The sequence below is a fragment of the Anopheles cruzii genome, chromosome 3, assembly GCF_943734635.1.
Source record: "Anopheles cruzii chromosome 3, idAnoCruzAS_RS32_06, whole genome shotgun sequence".
Taxonomy (NCBI): Eukaryota; Metazoa; Arthropoda; class Insecta; order Diptera; family Culicidae; genus Anopheles; species Anopheles cruzii.
The window spans coordinates 25,330,365-25,355,110 of NC_069145.1; the positions used below are offsets into that span (position 1 = coordinate 25,330,365).

General features: G+C 51.8%; 1 protein-coding gene across 1 annotated transcript in view; it reads right to left on the reverse strand.

Annotated features, from left to right (window-relative positions):
- Window positions 1–14,989: 14,989 nt before the first annotated feature.
- The window catches only part of LOC128272381 (endothelial transcription factor GATA-2), a 71,932-nt gene continuing 62,175 nt past the window's right edge, over window positions 14,990–24,746 (reverse strand). Inside the window, exons 4-7 of the mRNA XM_053010182.1 lie at window positions 21,736–21,870; window positions 16,248–16,431; window positions 15,970–16,157; window positions 14,990–15,013 (exon numbers count right to left, since the gene is read on the reverse strand). Of these exons, the coding sequence (XP_052866142.1) occupies window positions 14,990–15,013; window positions 15,970–16,157; window positions 16,248–16,431; window positions 21,736–21,870 (531 nt within the window). The remainder of the gene's footprint in view (window positions 15,014–15,969; window positions 16,158–16,247; window positions 16,432–21,735; window positions 21,871–24,746) is intronic.

The window sequence follows — 24,746 nt, forward strand, 5'->3', positions numbered from 1 at the left end:
TAGCGTTCGCCACGCACGGAATATCACTCCCACCCGCCCCAGACGGGGCCTCGTGATGCAACTGCAACTGCACGCGTATCGGTCGGTGGCTGCAACGTGCGCGCGTCGTCGTTCGCGAGTTTCCATTCCGGTGCATCCGTGTGCTGGGCGAGCGCGAGCGAGCGAGACGAATTTATGCGACAAAAAAAGCATAAACACTAGGCAAATTACTGAACGAGCCACACTTGGCCCTTGGGTTGGCGAACGCCTCCACTCGGCCTCCGAAGTCGAAGAACAATAGCTGCAGCCGGTTCGTTCGTTCGTTCGCAACCTCCCGGCGGCCATTATGCTGAAATCAGGAGCCACCTATTGCTGCTGCTGCTGCTGCTGCTGGGGCCCGTTGTTGCTGCCGTTCCATCGTCGATCGAGACGATCGTGGGCCGCGCCATGTTGGGCAGTCGTTGCCTTTTATGTTAAGGATGCACGGCGAACGGATGCACTCGGAGGTGGCGTGCGGCGGGCGCACAGTATCGGCTGATGACAATGAACGTTTCGCCATAGACAAAAAGCATAAATCGCGTCATTTATGAGTGCGCGCACCGCCGGCGATGCTGCAAGCGCGAGGAAGCCAAGCCCAGCCGACGTTCGGTTTAGCTGCACATCGATTCGTTTGCAACACACACTCTCGCTCTTGTTCTCTCCCTCGCGCGCGACAAAAGGATCCCAATAATAGTATTAATAAAAATACGCGCCCTCACATACACAGGGAGCCGGTGGATCGGCTTACCATCGGGGGATGCATTTGCTGCACGGTCTGTCGAACCGCGCGGGCCGGAGGAGTGAAGGCAGCAGCATCGTCAGCAGCAGCAGCAGAAGCACTGAGCTGCACCATTCTTTTGTGTTTGACAATTTGTGCGAAAATGAACTGATGCACTCGGTTCGATAATCGTAAATATTATGTTTTATGAAAATAATGAGAATATTCCGTCGCCCCGCTTTTTATCGGCGCGAAGCCCGGGCGGCGAACGGGATTTTAGGTCCGCGTCCGCGAGCTGGTTTTGTTTTTGGCATCCCAAGCGAAATGCCAACCGTTTCTGGTGCAACCGCACTTTTGCTGCAACTGCATCCGCCCATCGAGAGAAAGAGAGAGCGCTGACAAACGCACGTTACGGATACACAGCGAGATTGGAGGCCTTTGGTTGGAGAGCAAATCACTTTTTTTCACTCTGATGTTTCATTTAATCCGTTTTTGTATGCTCAAACGTGGCGGGACCAGGATTCGGTTACATGTTTTGATGTAGCACCGTTGGCCGGGCCAGGGTTTTGTGGTTTTGGTTCATGCGCCAGCTCCTGCTGCGGTCCTGTGTTTTGCAATCTATTCCGCACTCCGGTGCTCTTGGTGCTGTCCTGTGGCATTCCACTAAGCCTACACTCAGCAATATTCGAGTCACTGACTTTGCTACAAATAATGGCGACATAATCTAAATTATAAGCACAAAAAACAAGCATCTTGTGTCCACCGTTCGCTCAATAGAGAACCAAATCGATCGATCCGTAATGCAGCCGTACATAGAATGAGACGTTATCAGTCATCAATGTGCCCGGACGGGGTGCATACAAAATTAAACCTGGCAAAACATTGGCCATTCCAACGGAAACGTTCAGAATCGTAACGAAAACGTGAAAATTATAAATACCACAAAGAAGGCCCCCCATCGAGGCCCGGTCGGTCCTCAATCAAGACGCAGCAAATCGCCTCGCTAATGATTCTTGTCGACGCCCTCCAGAATCACAGCGCATGGTGCACCGTGCCATTTCGATCCACCGCCGTTCCGCCGGAACGGAAATGGTGCCGGTCCAAAATTGGCCCCGACCGTTCCAAAAGTGCGAAGCTGCCATTTCCGTAGCCGATTGATTGTTGCCGATTGCTGCCGCAATCGCCGTTGCAGTCTGCAACTGTCACGCAGGGTCCCCGCCGTTTCATCGATGGTGGCCTATTGCATGTGGCACTGATGCTCTGCCGCCGATATGCTAACATCGCACAATAACATGACGCACAACATCGATCGCACACGCTAAATAAGGTCCCGGCAGGAGTGCGTGGAGAAAAAGCGAAATGATAATTCTTGTCCACCTTTCCGTGTGGCGAGGTTCGAAAATTGATTTACTTAACACGCCACAATCATAAACACGTGCAGCACTCTAAAGTGGTGCGTGCCACAATCGGGGGCGATCTTTGCGGACCGATCCAGGATGCCGGGATGCCGGGTTGCTAGAGCTAGAGTACCGCCGTCCGTAGATCGTCCTTAGCGCGGTGAATTATGTACGACGTGTGAAAATATAATCAACCGCTCTCTGCGTACTGACCAGCGGAGGTGTAGAACACCTTTTAGATCCTGCTACCCATCCAGCCGCCGTAGCAGATCGTATCTGGGCCCGCCGATCTGGGCTTCGCCATCACCAAAACTAGTGCTCCGACGGGCGTCTCGGTCTGGGCTCCCATTCCGGTCCGGCCCGGGATCCCGTCCGGTCGGTCGGCAAGACTGTTGCAGGCGAGAAGAATCGCGCACGTTATTGCTGGCAAATCTTTATGGAGCAATAAATATTACTTATCAACTACATTTTTCAAGCTCATCATCCGGCCGGGTGCACCGCCGGCCCGCAGGCGCTGCCCTTTTTGGGGGCCCACACATTGGTGGCTCCGTTGGTCGCCGGTCTAATTAATTATTCATTTCTGAAGACGATAAAAGTCGCCGATATATGGAAAAAGGCAAACGCAGCCACCGCAGCCCGGCCGGGGTCCGCGGGCGGCCGCCGCGCGCGCACGCCTTGCTTTGTTTCAACAAGTTATGGCAAAGTTTTATGATGTCAATCCATCACCGGTTTTTATAGCGCCTACCGGAAGGAAAATGTACTGGAACTGATATTTCTATTTCCCTCTTTGTGTGTTTGTGTGTGTGCTGCGTTCGTTTGAGGGCCGAGCTTTTTCCCGAGCGGGGTTTTGTTGCTGTGTACATTCGTATTCACGATTATTTCGTGCGCTGCCGCTGCGGCATGGCGCGCGGGTTTAATAGCGCGCGCTCCGCGCCCGGCGCTGGAAGGTCCCGGGGAATGTGCTATTTTTATGAGATTTTAACCTGTACCGATTGCTGCCTTGTTGCCGAAAGCGTTGCCCGTGTTTGGTCGGGGGACCGAGCACCAATAAAAAACGAAACGAATAATGCGCCGAACGCAAAAGCTCACCGGGCCAAGAGTATAATGTCGTAATGGGTGGTTAAATTTCTGTAAGTGCTTCATTAAATCTTCGCCACTGACAGGAGGTAGTAACGTGGAGGTTCTGGGGCGCGCTGTGATGTCCGCGTGTTTGGTGCTTCTCACGGTAATGGAGTCGATCATGATTATGAGGTGCTGTTTCCATTCCGATCCCTGCCTGCAAGGTGTGCCGAGAACGTCCGATTTTTGTTCTCGAAACGAGCGCCCCAGATAAGATTGTGCCGCCGCAGAGTGTTTGGAATGGCATAATTGACAAGGGCACCGTTACGGGCTGCATGGGATGTGTATTACAGCTTCATTGAGCTTCGAAACGGATGCACGGATTTTTTGGAGCAAAAGAACTGCTTTCTTTTCTTAAATATTGTAGCATTACAAATAACAGAACAGACCGGACTACAGCGTTGTCCTTTCATGGGGCTCTTCCGTTTCGTGAACAAGAAAAGGTCACAGGAGGACAGATCTGGGGAAAATCAACGATGTGTGAGCCAAGGGCGTTATTGTCTTTCCACGAGTCAACTTTTGTTTTTCCGGACTTTCTGGGGATTGCTTTGCGCAAATTGCGCATTACTTGCAGGTAATGTTCCTTGTTGAGTGTTCTTCCCTGTAGCAAGAACTCATGATGCACCACGCCCCTGCAATCGAAGATAACTGTAATGCTTGTCTCGCGATACTTTTTTAACAGTCCTCGTAAATAACTATTAAGGGTCAGAATTATTTGGTCACGCAGTCTTCTAGCCTAGCGGTTTTCGTCAAAATGGCTGTAAATACAACAGAAACAAAAAAATAAAGAGCCATACAAATTTGATACGCTTTGAGAGTTTTTGGTCTTTGACTCGGAACTATTGTTCAGAAATGTACGAAACGACACTCTTCTAAGACGATAGAGAATGGAGATCGATGGTGTTTCATAAATAGATTACGCGATAGTCTAAAAAAATCTTTTCACTTTTCTTTGCCATTTTTTTCTTTTTTTTTCCAAGGTGAACTTCCATAAAAAGGAACAATCAAAGGATCCTCCATTCTAAACTCCATTTAGTGGCCAAATGTTGATGTTCTTGTTTGTGAAAGTTATAAGCCCATATTGGTTAGGTTAGTTCTTCTTTTTGTGTACAATAAAGCTACAATGTTTTTTACACTTTACAAGGGACTTTTCTATTAGCCTCTGCTTTACTACCTTTCCTGTTCGTTTGGGCTCTTTATGCTTTAATTCTTATCCTTCTACTGTCCGAACGTAATCCTTCCTCCAACACTCTCTTATCGAACGTTGTTTCCTGTCTTCCATTAGCACCAACAAAAAGCCATGTGTGGCCACGAGCCGGGGTGCTAGAAACATGCGGCCGATTAATTGTTTTAAGTTACCTTTCGTCCAGCGAACATCTGTCGAATTCAAATCCTTCCACCACAACACGCATTCCGTCGCCGCCGCCGCCACCGCCGCCGCGGGATACACAATTTCCGGTTATGGTACCCCACCGAGTGGCCACGGGGGTGTGGCGGTGTTCCGCCGACGAACATTTCGACAATTTCCGCCGGTTCGCCGCAGCATAATGCAATGTGCAGCGGCTGCAGCACCGTTCCCGGGGCTGCCCGGTTTTAGCATTTTATGATTTGATTGTAAGACCGAAGGTCCGAACGGCGGAGACACGCCGGGCATAGTAACGGTGCGCGCGCGCTGCGGTCCGCTTCAGCCGCGATGCTCATCCCACCGTCCCCGACCGTGGTTAATGCATGGAGTGTAAATTTTATGACTTCATTAAAATTAATTTTAAATAAATAATTGGTAAATAAAGAAGCATTATCGCCATAAATTGGAATTTCATGTTTGTGCGCCGTCGTGCGTTCTTTTTCCTTCGCTCCTTAGAAACCGACATTTCTAGGGTCCCTCGAGGCCCCATGTCTAGGAGGGCAGAACCACAGAAATTAGTCGAGTTCACCGAGCGTGACCGTGACTGGTGACAGAAAATTTTCGGACCACTCTCAACTGAGCCCCTGACGTGCTGACTGGGTGCTCCCTTCTTCAAACACGGCCCCCCCCGCAGTACTCGGGTTGGGAATGTTTTGAGCTCGAAAAGGGTGGCGTCGTCAGCGTCCATTCGTTAGGGTTCGTCGCCTAGAGCTTCGTCGGGGTCGGGTTTTTTGTTTGCACCCGCAAACCCGTTGCACCAAAATGGCGACCGCTACGCAAATTCGCAAACGTTTTCGCCTGTTTTTTTTTTTCATTTCCCGCGGCATCCAAAAGAATCCGAACCGGCGGTGGGAGGCCGAGGCGGTGGGCACCGGGGAGCGCCGTCGGCAGGCAAGACGTTGCGGTTGCAAATGAGCATAATTTTAATTTATGTACGAACAAATTTTTCCAACGTTTGCGTACATATGTAGCCAGCGGACGTCATGCTGCCCGACAGAGAGAGAAAGAGAGAGAGAGAGAAGCTGACGGTCTGACCCTTGCGTTCCTCTGGTTTGGGTTTCATTTTTCACTCGCCTCCCGTGTGCCCATGCGACGGGGCCACGGTGTGTTGTTACGGGGCCGTTGTTTTGTTTTCTAATTTGAATGTGTTAAACCGCACATGTCTTCCGCGATGGTCCGAAGACGATTGTGGCTCGAAGGGCCTTGCAGACACACAGGCACACGGACCGGGACACACACGTTCTTTATGCGACCCATTGATGCGACGTCGGGCGCGTAACCGGGGCAGAAACCATAAAGAAACATAAACTCCCGGCCCCGGCAAACGCAGTGAAACGAAAAAGAAGCGGCAGCAGCAAAAAAACGGCGAAACATATGCAAACGCACTCACCTTCGGCTATGCGGCGAGAGGCATCACCTGCACGGTGCGCCCTGATCGTCCCTAATCGGGCGCGGATGAAGGGAAGCGAATGCCCTAGCGCCTCCGGAATAGTTGAAAGGCTTCGCCTCCATCGCCATCGCTGCATCGCGCCGTGGTCCAAGTGGTATTTTTAGTTCCATTTTTTGTGCGTTTTTTTATTACACCCAACCGCCGGGCCGTTTTCTCATCACGGCCCCCTCGGGAAAACCTCGGTAATGGGGCGCGCGGGACCCCGTCGGTCCGAGGGGTTTCGGTGAATGTACCGAACGCTTATCCGGGACCCGATCTTTCCGCTCCGTTGGAACTCGAGCCGTCATCGTCGTCGTCGCCGGCGTTGGCTACGCGGTTTTCCCCGGTTTTCCCTCTTGACCTCTCTCTCTCGGGGGGATGCAGCGCTCCACGGCTGTCGTTTGCCGTTTTGAACACACAAGGAGCCCGCGGCGCTGCGTTCTATTTCACTAATTACCATAGACTTTAATTTTCGTTTAGTGCACTACAAAGTGCGGCCGAGTGGCGGCAAAGAACGTAGAGCCGAATGTTTGCATCTGTCCCTAGGGCCGGAGCACGAAGAACCTGAAATTTGCATCCAACGGTGTGCAGTTCTTGGCGTAATCTAACTTACCACCTACGAGAAAGATCAGGCGGCGATAATCAGCCGGCCCGAGCCCGGGCGCATCGAATTAATTTCGCCGGCCTCGGCCTCGACACAGTGCCGTAAATTATGCTTGATTTACCTTAAAGTTAAGCCTCCAGCCTGTGCGCTCTTGTGTGTGTGTGTGTCTGTGCGTGTTGTTGTTTTTTGTTTTGCATTTTGTTTGTTTGCAAACTTGTTACGCAAATGGCCCGTTGCCGTTGGCCGTTCCTGGCGCGCTCCGTGTTCTGCGGGTTTTTACAGTTTTGGGGTCGATTTGGACGTAGTCGAGTGCGTACAACATGTGTGCGCAACCGCCGGTTGGGGCAGTAATGGAAAATGGTCCTGGAGCGCCGGAACCGCTTTTCCAGCCGGAAGAAGGGCAGCTTTTGCTAATGAGCAACGATTAATATCTATTAGCGCGCGCGGTGTGCGCACATTAGCAACGCTAAGGCGGCTGTTTCATCGCGAAATCTGGCGCACCGATGACTAATTAACGGTGACTGGTGTTTCAGCGACTTGTAGCTCGCAAAATCTTCTTTAAAATGTTTGTCTTCAAAAGTTTTATAATAACGAGATTGTGCTTTTGTCAATAGAAGGTTTTTTTGTACTTGACGAATATGTCCAAATTACATGTGGCACAATGATATTCTGTACCACGAATAATCAGACTAAACTCTGCAGGCGGAAAGGGAAAACTGAACAGTTCGTTTTGCGAACATGCTGAATCCCTAGTGTCAACAGCGCCAGACAAAAATTGTCCACAAATTAGCTACCCATTCCCAAAATAGATTTTATTAACTGGACCAAAGATGGAATTCGAAGACCGATTCTTGGGACAAACATTGGCAAAGGCAAACCAGTAGCAAACTGTAGCAAATAGAACCACACTGCCATGGGCCGACCAGCCCAATTTCAACCATCAAAGAATTCTTTCCATATTACGGATCGAACACACACATTTCATACATCAACACCTAATGTGCAAACAAAACAAGTAATATGGAAATGATTCTACATCAAGAGTAAACCAACAAATCTACCAAAAGAGATAAATGAATCTTCATACTCAACATGCCTCAAATGATAATAAAACCAACTTTAGTGGCAGTTGTCTCCACGTTCGACGTCTTGAATTAACATATACGCTATATTCGTTGGCCCTTCTGAAACGGAAACAGAAATCGCGACTTGCTACACGAAACAAGCTGCCAAATAAGATTTCGGAGAACTGCAAAGTGAAGTCTGCAAAGGAGGGCTGCAAATCAGTATTTTCGATTTATCTATGCTTCGATCCAAACTGTTTGAATTATTGCGAAATGACAGCGATCATTCTTCTCTCATCGGAATTCTCTATCAATTGGAAGGTTCAGGACTTCCTTTAGGTTAGGTTGAGAAACGATTCGTTAATGCAATGGTAGAAGCATTCGTTCAAAGACCGTAGTAGACGATGCTAATCTTTGTGTTTCTACTCAATCTTCTAGCACAATATGTTTAATTTTTAACATTGACTTACGATTAACAATCGCTTAGCTTGCGCCTCACACTTTATGAAAGCTATTCACTTTTTCGTCTTTTATCGAACTTCTTTACCTAATTAAATTTTATATTTACTTTAGCAAACTCCTAGCATAACAAGTCCAAACGAAAATCAATTCCGAAATGGTAAATCTCAGACCCGTTTCCTGATGATTATGTTCCTCTTCCGCTTCGTGTCAGTCTTCGAAAGACGTCATTTCCACCCGTTCGACTAACTGCGTGCGCCTTAGCTAGTTGATTTATTAACTGTCGCTCCGCCTGGCTAGGTCACAGGCATCCATTTACAGCCGAAAACTATCGCTCTCAGTTGGGCCGGAGTGGCGCTGAGTGCGACTTCGATGCGCTTGTGTGATCTCGTATCATATCCGCCATGATCACCTTCATCATCATCATCATCAGCAGCGGTAGCAACAGCAGCATCGTTTCCCGAACATCATACATCAAGGTATCATCACTCCCCGGTCCCGGCCGCACTGGCCCGGCCACCGGCAAGATAAACAGGATTAGAAACCGCCATCCCTCGGTCGCTCGCCCGTAAATCGCCTGGTGCGCGGGGCCCGGGTGATCCTTCCGGATCCTTTCCTGTATCCGGCGAAGCCATCAACCCCCTCACGGAGTCAGCTCGGCGGAAAATCAGATTTTTAACTCTCCGCCATCCGGCATCCATGTGGAAAATTGTCTTTTTATTATGTTCCTTTTTTCGGCTTTCTTTTTCAATCAAGCTGCCGGCGTATCGGGCACGGGGCACGCACGCACGGACCGCCCCCGACCGCCCGTGGCCCGTCACGGCCGTGCGTGGTTTGGCCCTGTGTGCGGCATTGTGTTCGCTGTGGGCCGGCGGATTCGGCGGTGCGGACGTTTTGATGAACGGTTGATGCGGGTGCCGCTTTGCTGCTGCTGATGCCAAGCGACGCGGAAGAGTCCTGGTGGCCTGCGCTTGACTTCTGGTTGCGATAACGATATTGTTTGGCTCCTGTGCCGGCTCCCGGCCACGTCTTGCAGGATGGGCACCGGTGTTACCGGTGAGCGATCTGCGTCCTGAAGCTAGGGCGACGAAGAAGCTTTGAAGTTTCACGGCTGAAGATGATGGTAGTTGCCGATGCGAGAAGTGGTCGGCCCGGAGTTGATGGATAGCGATCTCTCGAAATCGGCCCGACAAGGGGTGTCAAAGCTGCTACTGATGACGATAATGATGATGACAAAGACGATTCGAGTCGGCTTTTCTAGTTCTAGTGGTCGCTAGTTCCAAACTATCCAGCATACGAAGACAAATAAGGCCAGCATCCTTAAGGCATCGATTCAATCGCAGTTTTCTAAATGGAAACCCGCGTTTTATAGATTCTGTGGCGCATTTTTCTTACCAGTTGAGCCAATGAAATATTATCACAATTTCCAAACCCCGTTCAGTCCAGTGTAAACGCCCGTCGCCGGAGTTTCTCATCATAATATTCCCTCGAACTGATTGAGAACACTTTCTTTGCACGCTTCTCTCAGATTGCAACTAGCCAAAGAGAAATTTCCATGGACTGTCCTTCCCTAATCCCTGCTGCCTTAATCTTGCAATAACCAGCCCAGTTCGGACGGGGATCGGATAGTGTGAAGAACGACACTCCGTGTCTCCGTATCCCTGCTGTCCGGTGGCGATGGGAGAAATCCATTTTCCGGAGCAAATCCGATCGTAAAATCCAAATCAGCGATACGGTTGGAAATCAATTTCCTTCGGACAGGGGTCAGCACGACCGATTCGCCGATGCGATGGACGGGCAAAAAAGAAAAAGGGTCAATCCGATCGCAGGGCAGGGCGCGCTATTTCACGGTTGATTAGTTATCGCCTAACCTTGTAATTTTGCTCCGTTTCTTTGGGCGAACCTCACGCTAAGGGTGTTAAAGTAGCACTTTGATTTATCCTTCTCCGATGGCTTACGCTACAAAACCAATAAATTTCACCAACGGAAATCCTTAAATTAATGTCTTATCAAGTGGCATCCTTTTGATTCATGGAATGCATATGTTTCTGCCTTCAAAAGGGGGACACTATCGTATGGCCTATTAAAAAGAACAACAGTGACATCGAATCCCGAAGGGCCAATGGCCCTGCAAGTGGCCCATCGCTTGTCACAACGCGAAGGACTAAAGCTGTTCGACAATCGCGCCAAAGAATGCATGTTTTGATCACATTCTGAGTGTGCTGTCATGTTCTGGCATGTTGAGAGATCCGATTGGCCATGTGTGGCCATCCGATTGGCCTCACTTCCTGTGCAATAACTCCTGTAGGCTGCAGGTGCACACACACATTGGTTGTCCCCTCGCACAAGCAGGCCCACAGTCTCGCGGGAAAATTTACGGCACCCAAAGAAATTTGATGAATTTTTGTTACAAAATAAATGATAAATTAGGGCCCGAATAAGGGAGAACGCAATAAAACAGGACGCGGCGAAAGCGGGGCTAACGCTTGAAGTGGGTCCTCAAGCTGCGCGAGGTCCTTAAACCGCAAGACCACGAGGATTCCGTGGAAGAGGGAAAAAAACCAACAGACACACACGCGCGCGCGCGCTTTTTGCCCCATTTCTGCCCCTAACACCGGGCCTCGCACGGGACACCGGGCTGAATCCGATTGCAGGTTGACGTGCGCCGGACCTGCTAACGACCCGAGGGCCAATCGCCACCGTGAGCGGTGTTGTGGAGCGTTCCGTGCGCGTCGCCCGTTAATGTGTTCGCCCCGCAGACGGCGTGGTCAGTGAAGAAGTAACCTGTCAAGGCTGCCGAGAGACACTGTGGCTGCCGGACCTTGTTGCTTTCGGTTGGCTCGTGCTGGCCTCAACAGCCAGTTACCTAATGATGACGAATCGCAGAACGAGGCCAACGGTTTTTGCGTGATTTTACGAGAGCCCCTCCAGTCCACAGCTCGAGGATCGAGGCTCGAGGATCAGCTGGCTTTTGGGGTTCACGCAAGCAGTCGGAAGTCTCTCCCTTTGCTGGGTCCTCTTCTCTTCGCTTCGTGTGTCTGTGCGGCGCAGGGCCGCAGGGCATCGACTGCGCCAGCCGACCTGCCGCAGCACCTGCCAAATTATGATATATATTTTTCGTGTTCCAAAGGCCGCCTCTAAGCGGCGGGTCATATTTGGATTTTCGTTTCCTTTTCTGTTGCCTAACGATCGACGATCAGTGAGACCGACCGACGGCGGCGGAACCTGTCGGCTGTCGGAATCCCTGGTTCAGGTGGTGGTGGTGGTAAGACTTTTCATTTCATCTGCTCTCCTCACTTCACAAGGGAAGCCAGCCAGTCAAAAGGGATGCCCACGCGTGCACCGAATGCAGCGTGCATTCGTTGAAGTACCAGCAAATAGTTGCACATACGCTTGCGCTGGCCATTACGGGGTCGTATCGGGCTCGCCCATCGGAATACGGAAATAGGTCTGGTGGCCACGAACGGCGGCGGTGATAGTTTTGACGAGATGCTACGATTCTTACTGGTCCCACTGTCGCAGATTATCAGCCTCTAACGACGCCGAAATGATGCCACCGGGCCATAAATTGGTGGTGTCCACCGGTTTCGGAACGTTGAAAGCAATTGGTTGGTTTGTTTGTTTGTTACGCTCGCATGGTTTGTCACATATTTTTTGTACATTTGTATTTTTTTTTATTAATATTTTTTCGTGATTTTACATTCTTTCCTTTGATATTTATTACAATACTTTGTTTTGCGCCAACGTCAGCGTTTTCTTCACCAAACAACAACCGAACTCGGTACACGATCGCGATCAACTACGGGTCTTGCGTCTTGTTTCCTCTCTCTCGCTCGCTCTCTCTCTCTCTTTTTCTCTTTCTTGCTCTCTCTCTTAATCTTAACGCTCGCTTCGCTTCTCCGTTTCTATTGTTCACTTTTTTATCATAATTTACACATTGATTTTAGTATTTATACTTGTATCCGTACGTCTATTTGTATATTTATAGAGACCGTTTCGGTTTTTGTTTCGAAAGTATGCAAGGTGTCCGCGCCAAGGGGCTCTCGGGGATTGGTTTCCGGGGGAGGGGATTGTAACATTGTTCGTTCGGCGGACCTCCTTCCGTGCGGTGCCCGAATCCTTACCACAAAGTACACAGTAATACTATTGTATAGTATAGGTCAACACATCAAAAGACATCGTGTAATGTAGATATTACCATGTGCGCTTATGAACATTTACCATCAGCAGCTGCTTCGCGTCGAGAAGCCGCTAGAACCTGCCACCGCATCCGACAGCATCTACCGGTTCCTCTTACCGCTCCTGTACTGATTTCTTACACTTCGGTTATCCTTACCCCCCGCTCTAGTATGTACATTAATTTGCGCTAAAAGTTTTGTTGTGGCCTTAGCTTATATACTACTCAATATTACTTTTCTTTTCCGGTGCCGGTGCGCCACACGGATGCGTTTTTGCCGCACATCTCTGTGCGCCGGTCTGTGAGTGTTAGGTTTTGATCACTTTCACATCTGATTACCAGTTCTTCGGTTTGCCCCGGCCACCGCCAGCCTGATTTACATACACATATTAAACATGTTTTTTGTGTGTTTGTCTCAATTTCTCTTACACTTCTCCCATGGTGATGCTTCTTTTTGTTTGACGCTCGTTACGCTCCAATGCTCCGCACACGCACGCTCCGCTCACGCATCCAGGCGCGGTTTCCATGTTCGCCCCATTGCAAAAACAAACCTTTCCGCAACTGTTCTTCGATCGATCCACGCAACGTTTCGTAAGGTTGTCGTTTTGCTTGTTTTTGTCCATCTTTCGCGCCGTTCGATCATAAATTTTACACTCTACTTATTTATATGGCATCTGCTTCTGTGTTTGTTTTTGCGTTTGTTTCTATTTTCCACATTCTCGCTTTTGTCCCGCTTTTTTTCTGCGCTACTTTCATTTAACGATTGTTTGCTTAAAACTCGCCAACACACGAAAGTGGGTTTGGTTCACCTAAAATTGCATTATGCACCAGGACCAGTGAAGTGAAGTGTTGTGAAGGAAACAAGTGTGAAACTAATCGTCAGTAAAATAAGAAAATATAAATAAATAATACTAACTTACAGGAGACGGGCTCTCGCGCACGATCCGACGGGCGTGCCGTCGCCGGCCAAAAACCCCTCAACCCCGATCAGTGTCTCGAGCCAATCGTGTGTAATAATTCAAACTAAGAAAATTGCACTTTTCTCCACTTTTCACACACACGTACGGATACGCGATCCATCCGCGTGTGTTTCGCGCGTCGCACTTGCCCTCTGGCAGTTGGTCCGTTGGCAAGTTTCTGTTTCCCGATTGAAATCATCCGTTGAACTGTTTCCTGTTCGATCGATCGATTAGCAGCATTTTCATGCATGTTTTGTTTGTTGCTATAAAAACAACTTCGATTGTTCACTGCTGCCTTCCTGAACTGTGCGAGGAAACAACAACAACAACAGCAACGGTCCACTGTCTCTGCTCTATCAACCCTGCTTTGTTGATGGTGCTCTGCTTTCCATTTGCAACGGGCGCGCTATTTGCGCTATTTGCTTGCTGGTAATCAATTGTTTTCTTACATCACTTCCGCTTCTTTTACAGTTGCGTTCGGCTCCGGCTGCAATGCGCCCAAAGTGCAATCCCGGTGGGAATGCAGCTCCCATTCAAACGCTTCCCCCACGGAGTGTCCGCCTCCCAGCGTGTGGCACAAACCACAAAACAAACAAACACATCAGGGAACGGAAAAACAATCAACACAAAACAAATGGTTTTATGCTCTCTCCACTGTGTTCGGGCTGGCTGTGTGCGCGCCGCGCGATCGCGTAATTTATCGCGCGACTTTAAATCTTATTTACACACACTACAGCAAAAAGCAAACAACGCGGGCCTTCGCTAGGAATTTCCACACCACTTTCCACTTCTTCTTCCGGTTCTTTCCCCCTGTTTTGTTTGTCCTTCGGGGCACTTTCCACCGATACCGGCGCCGAGTGGGTTAAATTCGTTTGCTCGCGCGTAACTTTCGTCCTCTCTCTCTCTGTCTCTATCTGGCGGCTGTCTTGGCGCGCACCGGAAACCGGAAGAGGGTTGCTGGCTTCCGGTGTTCCGGTGCTCGGTTGAAAATCATCAATAATACTGATCGGTCGGTACGATCGTCCTCGTATGCAAGTATCCTTTAGTTTGCTCTGTTTCGCAGGGTTAAATTCCATCAGAAGGCGTCACGGCCTGGCTCGGGAAAAGGGCGGGGGGTGGGCGGCAAGATGCACCGGAAGGACCAGAAGAAACGGGGTTGTGCTGGGGGTGGGGTGCCTGTCGGGTGACTAGAAACGCAGCCCCCGGAGGTGCTCCTGGGAAGGCCGAACACGGGGAATTCAGATTTGTACTTGACTTGCGCTCGCCGCCAGATGCAGCTGGTGCTGGTGGTGCAGGTGGAGCTGGGTGGCGGTGGCGGCCGACGCCTCCAGGTGGTGCTCGAGGGGCAGCTGGTGGAGGCCCAGGTGGTGCTGCTCCAGCAGGGAGGCCGCGTTCGCTATCGACGACAGCGACGACGTCGGCGACGATGGCGATTGCTGTTGCTGTTGCTGCTGCTGTTGATGTTGGTGTAGCTGGTGCTGGTGCTGTAGCTGGTGCTGCGGCTGTTGCTGGTGGTGCTGATGCTGCTGTTGTTGCTGGTGCTGGTGGTGGTGGTGCTGTTGTTGCTGTTGATGCTGCTGCTGAAGCTTCGGCGAGGTGCTGAACTCGAACAGATTGGTATTAAAGTTGCCGGTGCTCCATCACGTGTACTCCGAGCGCCAGCTCTGTGAAGGGAAAATCCCGAAAGAAAGGACGGAAAAACGGATACAAATTTGAGTGAGAAAAATCCAATGAAAAGGGCAGCACTCAAATAGAATATTCCCTTTATTAGTTGCTTAAATAGTAGAAATAGGCGCACGTCTCTGCTTGTGAATACTGGTGAGGTCCGCAGTTGATCTAGCCTGGCTAAGAATGAAGTCCTTTTCCACGATTTATAGAGCAATTTTCCAAGCAGCTTCTTCCTTTCTAAGGGTTTGCTGGCGTTTTTTTCATCTGGCAGAAACCCCGGTGCCGTATTTTCGTCTTTCACATTGAAGACGATCAATCCAGATCAATCCTGATGATCAGGTGATCTTCAGATCAACCAGAGAATCCCTCACTTTGCAACTCTACCTTTTGTTTTCCTCGCATCTCGCATTTATCTCGTGATTTTAATTATCTCATTTACATTCATATTTCAATTTCAATTTTAATTCATTTCAACAAGGCAACAGATGTTATGAAATGCGACGATGAAAAATTTATTTAAACCAATCAAAAGTCGGCCAAAAACATGTTTAGTTTCTTCTTTTTCATGGATCATTGATGCACATGAAAGATATTAGCCACACGCAATTAGAAAAGCCTTAAATTTTCTTATTTAAGTTCGGAAAAGTTTGTAAAAACAAGGTCAAACAGTTTACGTCGAATAACATTAACAAAAGGGACTTGTGTACCTTCTGATCGATGTTTTCGTTGAATATATTTGGCAGATTAAAGAAGAATTGTAGTTGAGATGATTACTAAAGGCTTACCGGTTTTACAAGGTGAGAAACGCCGTGAGAATTCGACATCACACGTCTCTAATTGTTGATTTTGCATTTTAAACATCAAAAACTCATAAATAACTTAATCTGCTCTGGCTGCTTCAATCCAAATGTGTGTGTATGTGTTAGCTGGTACGTTAACGTCAAAGACTTACCATCGAGTTGAGTCCTAGATGGTAGGATTGCGAGTGGGGCACTACGCCGCCGCCGAGCGACCCGGCGCCTCCGAAGCCGTTCTGCAGCCCGCCGGAAGTTCCGAGCGCCCCCATGCCGGTCGTGTACCAGCCACCGTGCATGTGCGTGTGCGCCGGATGTAGTCCCCCCGACAGGTGACCGTGTTGTCCTGTTGAGAGGGAAGAAAAACCGGAGCGGTTACATTAGCTACTGTCGCGGTGGGCCTCCATGGGCGCGACGGCTGCGGACGAGAACTTACCCATGGAGCCGGGAAAACCGCCCGGGAACGAGGGTTTGTGGTCGAGCGGCTTCATCAGATCACCGAGATGGCTGCCGAGCGGAAGACACGAGCCGGGGATGCCTTTCTTCTTCTTCGACTTTGACGACAGTTTGCGGTTTCTCGTTTGGATGCCCTCCTTCTTCATCGTTAGCGGCCGGTTAACCTGCGAGACAGACCGAGAGAGAGAGAGAAACACATGAAATGATGCTCAGTTTGTCGGGTTAAAAGTGAAAAGAAAGGTTAAAAAATGGGCGACATTTAAATCGGCACTTTTGGTCGGCTAATATCGGCCCTGCGTTTCCGCCATTCCGGCCGGCGGCTGGCGTTGCATTTACTGCTCGCTGCGCTTGTTGCGCGGAACACGCGGAAGATCCTCGCGCAAAGATTAGCGCAACGGCGTAACGGAGCCGCGCGCGGCACGTGCCCCTCATTCGCGCCGCGGTTATGCTCGATTTGGCCCGACGACGACGTGGCGTATGCTGTGGACCCCCCACTCTCGTCGGGTGCCCTCGTCGTAGGGCTAAATGTGGCGTTAAGTGATGTCTATTTACTATTTGGACCGTGGTGCCGCCGCCGCCGGCGCGTGGTAGTTCTGGACGCGGATTCTGGGAACCCGCTCCGGATCTTGGAGTCAATCGGCTCGATTCAGCCAGTCAGTCCCAGCCAGGCACAGTGGTTCCTAATTAGGCTGCGTGTGCGATCGCGTAGGCCCGAAGAAGCGGATCGAATGGATCTGCGCGTTGCTGGGGCGTGCGTGAGGGCATAAATCTTGATGCAAATCAGCATTCCGGCGAAATAATCCACCGGCGACGGGAACGACGACGACGACGACGACGACGACGAAGCCGACAACGAGCGCCGTCGTCGAGCGAAATCGAGCAAAGTTATTAAACGCGTTAATTGGCGTTCCGTACGCTACATCTAACTTCATTACTTGCCGACCAATGGAGGGGCACTTTCTTTCTCCCCGCCACCGGTCCGGGGCGGGGCCACCGGTGGAGATGACGAAACGGGATAAATGGTTCCGATGATTTTTCGAAGATAAATTGAATCATTAAAAATTTATTTAATTACAAACGGGGGCCCGGCCGGCCGGCGCGCTTATTTTCGGCACATTTAAAGCGCCGAGGCCGATGCGTCGTCCTGCGATGCGTAATGGTACCTCAAAACAAGATCGACCCCGATAAGGATAACGATCTGTGAGGGATGTGATTTGGAAATTGATGCGCGAATGCGCGGTTCACTCGGTCCTGCAGGCGGAGCCTCCTCGGAGGTCGGATTTCAGTAGGACGACGACCACGACGACGACGTCTGGAAGGTTCTGGATCCTGGTCAACATATTTGTTCCGAACCCCTGGCGGCTCCTCAGGTGAAGCTGTTTTGCTCGCGAAAGGCGGTCGCCGGGCTTTGTGATCGTAATCTTTCGCAATTCTTCATTTCCTGCCTACCGTCAATCGTCAATCGGGTCCCATGTCCCCGTTTCTTCCCGCTCTCTCTCTCTCTCTCTCTGTTTCCGTGAGACGGTGTTGGAACGTTGGTATCTGTCAATTGTCAAATTGGCTTGCGCAGAATTGCATCCTCCCGTGACACACACACACACACTGGGCTGTGACCCGAAACAAGGGTCAGCGTCCCTTCTGCAGGGTTGTTGGGTTGGAATGCAGGTAGCCGAATGGCGAATGAATTGAAACCACTTATCGAAAGCCACGGGAAATCCTCTCGAAGCCGCCGGTGACACAATGCACAAGCTGCAATCGTGTAACTGTGTTTGCCGTGTTGTTGCCATTGTTGCCAGCAAGGACCAGGACCGAGGACCTTTTCCCTCCGTAGGCCCGCTCCGTAAGGATATCAATTACTTAAAGGACCGCCGACCGGGGGGGGATTGGCTCTTGGGTTCGGGTCCTGGATTCCGGACTCTTTGCTGTTACAATTATTTGTGCAAATAAATGTTAGTTTTTTGGGCCATTCAAGGTGAGGTCGCAGGAGCGTAAGCGGGACCACCACCATCGCCGCCGGGCGAGATCGCCATCGCGGCAATGTGTCACTCCTGCACCGGGTTCCGTTTTCCATACGGCACCTTACGGCCACGGGTGGCCACGAGAACGACAGACTCAAGACAGAGCGTGTGGTGTGGAGCGTCATCAACGCCACCGTGACAGCTGTCAGACGTTGGATCCGGATTTACGGCGGGCGGGCGTGCGCGCGATGGGAGCTCACGGCACTGCACGGCAGATTATCAGCTACGCCTCCAGATCCCGACGAGCGACATGACGGATCCCGCTCCCGTGTGCCACGCATCGGGACGTGCATCAGACACCGCGCATCTTGCACCGCGCTCGCGGGACACTAAAGTGATCGATCTCGCGCGGGAGTCACCCACAAAAAAGTCACCCCTAATCGTCGTAAATGTGGTTATCTGTGAACCCAAAAAATCGGACACCGCGAATGCGCACGTAGCGGACACGGACGCGATTAGATCGCGGGCGTCGCCGAGTGTCCACGGCGTGATCAGCTTATCGTATTGGCCATTAATTTAGGATTTTCCTCCTATTCTCTGCTAATTACATCTGTGTACCTCGTCACAATGTGGCCACTAGAAGGTGGCTCGCGATAAGATCATGTCCGATTCCCGATCGCGCGACGTGCGACGATAAAAGACCTCCCGTCAGTTACTATCGGTTGCCAATCCAATGTCCAATTGTTTTTGGGGTTGCTGAAATTGCAACCCAACCAACCAAAATGCACGCACTACGGATGATAGGGCGGATGATTAGCAGAATCGGGTGGGCTTCCGAGAACACCTCCACCGGGTTTTTACACCTCCCATGACCCCCGGTGTGGTTAGGTTTTTTAATTTCCCAGCATTTTTAGCGGCGGTTTTTGGGAAAATGATACCTCATTTCTGAAATCTTTCACACAACATCGCCTTAACCACTACGCTTCGTCCGAAAAACACACACATTTTAATGATAATGACCATTATTATGGTCATAACAATTCATTTATGCTGCGCTAGGAACCCCCCGGGCGACTCATATTTCAATATCCTCCGTTCGCTCTCTTTCATTGTTTTGCTACCCCCGTGTCCCGTGTCCGGCGCGACGCCTTGGAGAGCTTTCCCCGGCATGTTTCCCCACGCCAGGCCTTTTTCCCGTTACCGGGTTGCCGGGTGGCCTTCCTTTGGGGGCGGTTTCGGGACAGACACGGGTTGATTCGAAGTTGATGTAGTTTTAATTTTTTAATGCTCCTTTCCGCGTTTTCTTCGCCGATAGACAGCAAATTTTGCTGGTGAGCCGGCTTCTTGACCGGGGTCACCATTTCGTTAATGTCTTTCGAATTTCGGAATCAAATTCTGGCCCCGGGACATGGCACGCACGCACCTTTCGTTTCCGTTTTTCCTGGGCCATTTTTTCCTTGTTTATGCTACGCTAGGGTGCCATTGACCGGTTGGCTGACCGACCGGCATTGCACGCGGCGGCGGCGGTGGTCATTTTTGCATAAATTAGAATAATGAATTCTCTCCCGCCGACGGCCAGGGGTTGGCTGGGTCGGGTCACACACACACACGGGCACACTGCGGCCAGTGTGGTTGGCGTGCTTTAAATATTAATTATAATTTTCTAATAAACATTTTGCAGCCGGCCGGCGAGGCTTTGGGACCTCCGCCCGTCGGTCGGACATTTTGGGGCCGTTCCACTGACAACTGACTGCTCCGTCGTCGTCGTCCCTCCCAAAACCCCCGGACCAAACCCGGGAGCCGATGAATGAAAAGCGGTTTCGTTCGGATTTCACCGGGGCCATAATTGCGCGGAAAGCGCCACTCACACACACACTTGGGGCTGGCGGTCATTTGCGGCTACCGTTGGTCCAATTTTCTCGACGTTGACAGGTGGCAGTGGCGTCTTGGCCACCGCCTTCGCGTACGTCGGAACGACGCTTGACGCGGCCTTCCCGACGCGCTCTTTTCAACTGTCACTCACAACCGAACGGTGGCCGTGGCCGCGGACAGTTCGGAACGCCGTACCGTGCCGTGCCGTGCCGTGGCGGGCCGTGGCGTATCATCATTATGTGCTTTTGGGTCGGTTTCCCAAGACGTCCCAAGGCTGGTGAGAAGAGCAGACGCGGTTGACAATTCGCTCGTTTCGTCTTCGCGAGATGGATGGCTTTTTGAAGGGGTCTTTGCCTTGGGTCAGTGTCAGTTCGAACGCGACGCGTCGCAGTCCGAGCTGGGATCGGCAACCCCGAGCAGCTCCCGCGATTGTTCCGCTACCGAAGGGAAGCGTAATCAGGGCCGGCTTCGGTCAATTACCAGATCAAGTACCAGCCGAGGCCCTCGGAAACGGCCACACGGATTCCCTTCCACAGCTCCGATTGGTATTCATTGCTCCGCTTTGAGTTCCACCCTCTCGCGTTAGGGGCTGTCGCCGTACGGATCCGGAAGCAGATCCTTCGGAGAATCGCGCTCGGGAAAAGCCCTCCCCACACACACACGCGGACACCCCGAATTGGCGGCGAAAATCACGAGTAAATCAATCTTATCTCACTTCCCAAACCATTTACACTCTATTATCGTGTTCGGAACCCGCCGGGGCCGCCGTGGGCTGCGTGTGATCGTGGCGAGATTGATTATCCTTGAGGCGAATCCTTGAAGCGGACAGGGGGACAGCTTGCCCGGCCGGAATTGAATCCACACACACACACGCCGTGCCCTGCCACGGTCGATTTCCGGGCGCCCGGGCCCCTCGTGACGCCGAGTTTTTCCACGCCACGTGCCACCGTCGGTCACGAGTCGGTGTTATAATCTGTTTCTTTCGCCTTGAGCCACCCTCCTTAAGCCCGTGCCCGGACCGGGGGCGCTATCTTGTGCCGCACATCGAAGGGTGCCGGAGCAGCCTCCGCCGTGGCTGGTTGATGGTTGATTAGAAGATGAAGTTAATTTCCTGTCGAATGATATTTGATTCCACTCGCCGCTCGTTTGTAGCGTATTTTTTGCTGTGTGTGTGTGCGTGTTTTTAAATTCTGTTTACTTTTGATTAAATAAACCAAATCCGAAGATGCTGCTCGAGAGAGAGAGGCAGGACCACTGGGAACTTTGGTTATTGGCAGCTGACTGTTGCCGGAGCATCCCGGAAACGAGCGTGGCATCATTAACGCTCATGTCGCGCGCTGGACGCTGGCAAATCGTCCTTACGGCGTGCCCCGGATATCCCCTTCGCACGTCGGATCGGCGCCGAATATTAATCGCTTCCGAGCGGCGGCGCCGACACAGCCTCCTTCGGAAGGATCTCCGCTGGGGGTCATTATTGTCCATCGATTTTATTGCCGACGGACTGGACCGGATGAACCCCCGGACCGGACCGGGCTAGGCCGGATAATCCGGGATGGATTGCGGGATCGATGCGAAGCCCCTTTTTCTGCCCCGGATTGATAATTTATGATCGATCGGCAAAGATCGAGGCGTACTTACGTTGTGCAGCTTGTAGTAGAGCCCGCAAGCGTTGCAAACGGGTTCACCGCCCTGGTTCCTTCGCCACAGCGTGGTGGTGGTCGTTTTGCAGTTGGCGCACGATGTTCCCGCGCGTCGGGCGGCACTTTGAAGCGACTGCAAAGGGAAGAGGGAAACCGTAAACCAGAAATTAGTAATCATACATCAGAAAACATGTTCATTATCGCGGGTCGCGTCGAAGGTTCGTCTATTACGCTCGCGGTCGGACGCGGTTCGGCGACATTTATTAAATCCGGGACACCCCGGCAACGTTTCTGGTGCCCGCGGGCGGCGGGTGGCCGGAAAAACCAGAAATGCATCACCTCGGGAAAACAATTACGGCGCGAAGGTGATTTATTGCACACACCCCGACCCAAGAACCGGTACCCCCCGCGGGAGGGCTTACAAGGTGGCGCACGCGGATGGCCATCAACTTTCCGGTTGCGCAACCTGCGCGCGACGGATTTGGAGCCTCCGGGCCACAGGCCTAGTGTCCAATTTTGCTTCGGCCCCGGAGCGCTCGGGAGGTGCAATCTACTCGAACGATTGCATCGGCCACGGCGGCGGTGTAACATTGCAGCCAGCTCGGTTGGTTACGGAGCAGAAAGATTGAAATGTCATTAGTGGAATTGGCTCGGTTTTTATGCCGCTGCGGCTGGTCCTTGCCGCTACCGTTTGTGGTGGATTTTAATGAGTTCATAACGGGCCGCGGCCCGGCCTGACGTTTGAGGCCATCTTCCAAATGAAATGTGACGCACACACACACATGGATCGTAAATCGGTTCGTTAGTCATCATTTGTTTTTTGGCTTACTCGGGGGCCACGGTCCACGGTGTAAGCGGTGAAATATGATTTGCTGACAGTCGGCAGAAAAACAGCCCCAAGCTCGCCGCCATGCGCCATTTAGTGACGCTCGGGTGTTTCGAAACCGCTTTTCGCTGCCGTGACGGTGGCGGGTTTGGGTGTTACTTTATGGCCGAAGAAAATTTTCGGTTGGAAAATTAATAATGGATAGCGCCGGGCAGCCGAAATCAATTTAAAAGCGACAACCGAGCGAAAGATTTCATTTGTGTGAGTTGCCGAACTGACCGACCCGGCTTTTGGGGCCCCGGGATTAATAAATTCCCCACAACGAACCATTAGTGCGGGCTTCGTGTCCATTTCGCCTGCCACACACCCGCCGCCGGAGTTGGTTGTTGAATTTCATTAACAATTTCGTGCGTCGTTTCGCCCGGAGTCCACCAGAAACCGTGCGGCCGCGGATGATGGATGGGAACCCAGGTCGAGATGGCACCTTAATTTTCCGTCGTTTTCCCTTACGGCTCGCGGAACACGTGGCAAGCGCAAGACAAACGAGCTGTCGGGGTGTAAAGTTTGTAGGCCCCCGTTTGGCCGCTTAGCTTAAAGAGTTTCGCTTCGCTCCTCATCTATTAAAGCGTGCTTTGGGGCTCGGCTCCGTTTCGATCCGCGCCCAGGTGACAGTCCCCCCCGGCGTCCCAGGTACGGGCGTGAAAATTAAACACGACCGATCCGCCGCCGCCGGGAAAGCGAAAGTGAACCGAAAGGACGCGGTCCGGCCTGGCTCGACCCGGTAATGCGGGGTTGATTACGCTCAATGTAAATCCCATTTCCGTGACGTTCGTTATTTATGCAATCCCCCCGTCAGCCCATCCTGCCCCCCCACGAAGTGACCGCACGGAATCGATATGCGTGCCGAGTCGGGCCCCGCAACCCACAGGAGCCCCCGAATTCCCCGGTGTAACACGCATTCCGACGGTAATGGCATTCCCATTACGGTCATTTGTTTTCCCGGTCGGGGGGCACCCCCGATGCATTTCCCGCCGGCCCGGGGCGACGCACCCTGTGGCCGGTGGCCGCCACATTAATTATAACCAAATTAAACGTCCGAATCCGATTGCACGGCGTGGCAACGACGGGCCAGTCACACTCAGTGGATGGAAAATCGATAAAATCCATTTTGTATTTTCACTCCAGACCCCAGGAGTAATACGGTGGCCGGAGAGGAGCGGCGGGTGCCACATTGGCCCCCACCCGGGCCCCCCTCCGTCCGTTTGGCACGAAAGATTTTCCCGCACAAAAGGGAAACTTCAGCCGACAAAAAAAGGGAATTATTTTTTTTTGCTTGCCGGACCAAGGGGTAGGGGGTGGTGGCAGCGACAGACAACGGCTGACGGACGGTCGGTAGCAGCAACTCCGATTAAAAGAACGCCACCCACCGGCACCAACACCAGTGCGCGCGCGACACGCGAAGCGAAAGAGCGAGACAGTGAGACAAAGTGAGAGCGAGACGGCAAGCTGCTCCCCCACCCACCACCCACCGGCGAACCCGTTCCGAGCGTGCCGATTTCCACGCCCACTTTTCACCCGCGCGGTGAGAAAATCTCATCACCAGAGAGAGAGAGAGAGGGTTATGTTGTTATGCTCTCCGGAGAGCGCACCGGATCAGGATGCATCGCCTGCTGCGCCTGTTTTGACAGCTTCTGGTGCGTGCGTGTACAAAACCCCCGCGCGAGGCATATGCTCCAAGTCACCTTCGACGACGACGACGTTGCCATGGTGACGCCAGAAGCCAAACATGAACGCCGGTGGCTGTGGTGGTGTAGCTGGCGTCCTTTAGCCGTGAGGGCCACCCCCAACCGGCCCCCGCTTGCCAATCCAACCACCCTCGCCCAACGGTCCTTCGACGCTTGGATGACTTTGAATAATGGATGATGGAGCGTCACTCTCCGCGAGTGTGCGCACCCGTCCTCGTGTTGGTGTGTGTTGGGGCCACCGTACGATGACGGACGGGCGACGGGCAGTTCATCAATTTTGTAGCCCCGTAGAAGCGTGTAACAAACAAACTACCTCCTGCGCCCAAAAGATGGATGACGCCGAAAGCCGGGGCTCCGAAGAAGCTAGGAACCGAGGGGCCAGCAACAGAGTCCACCACCCAGCGCCCCAAATGGGAAATCAAAAGCACACAGACACAC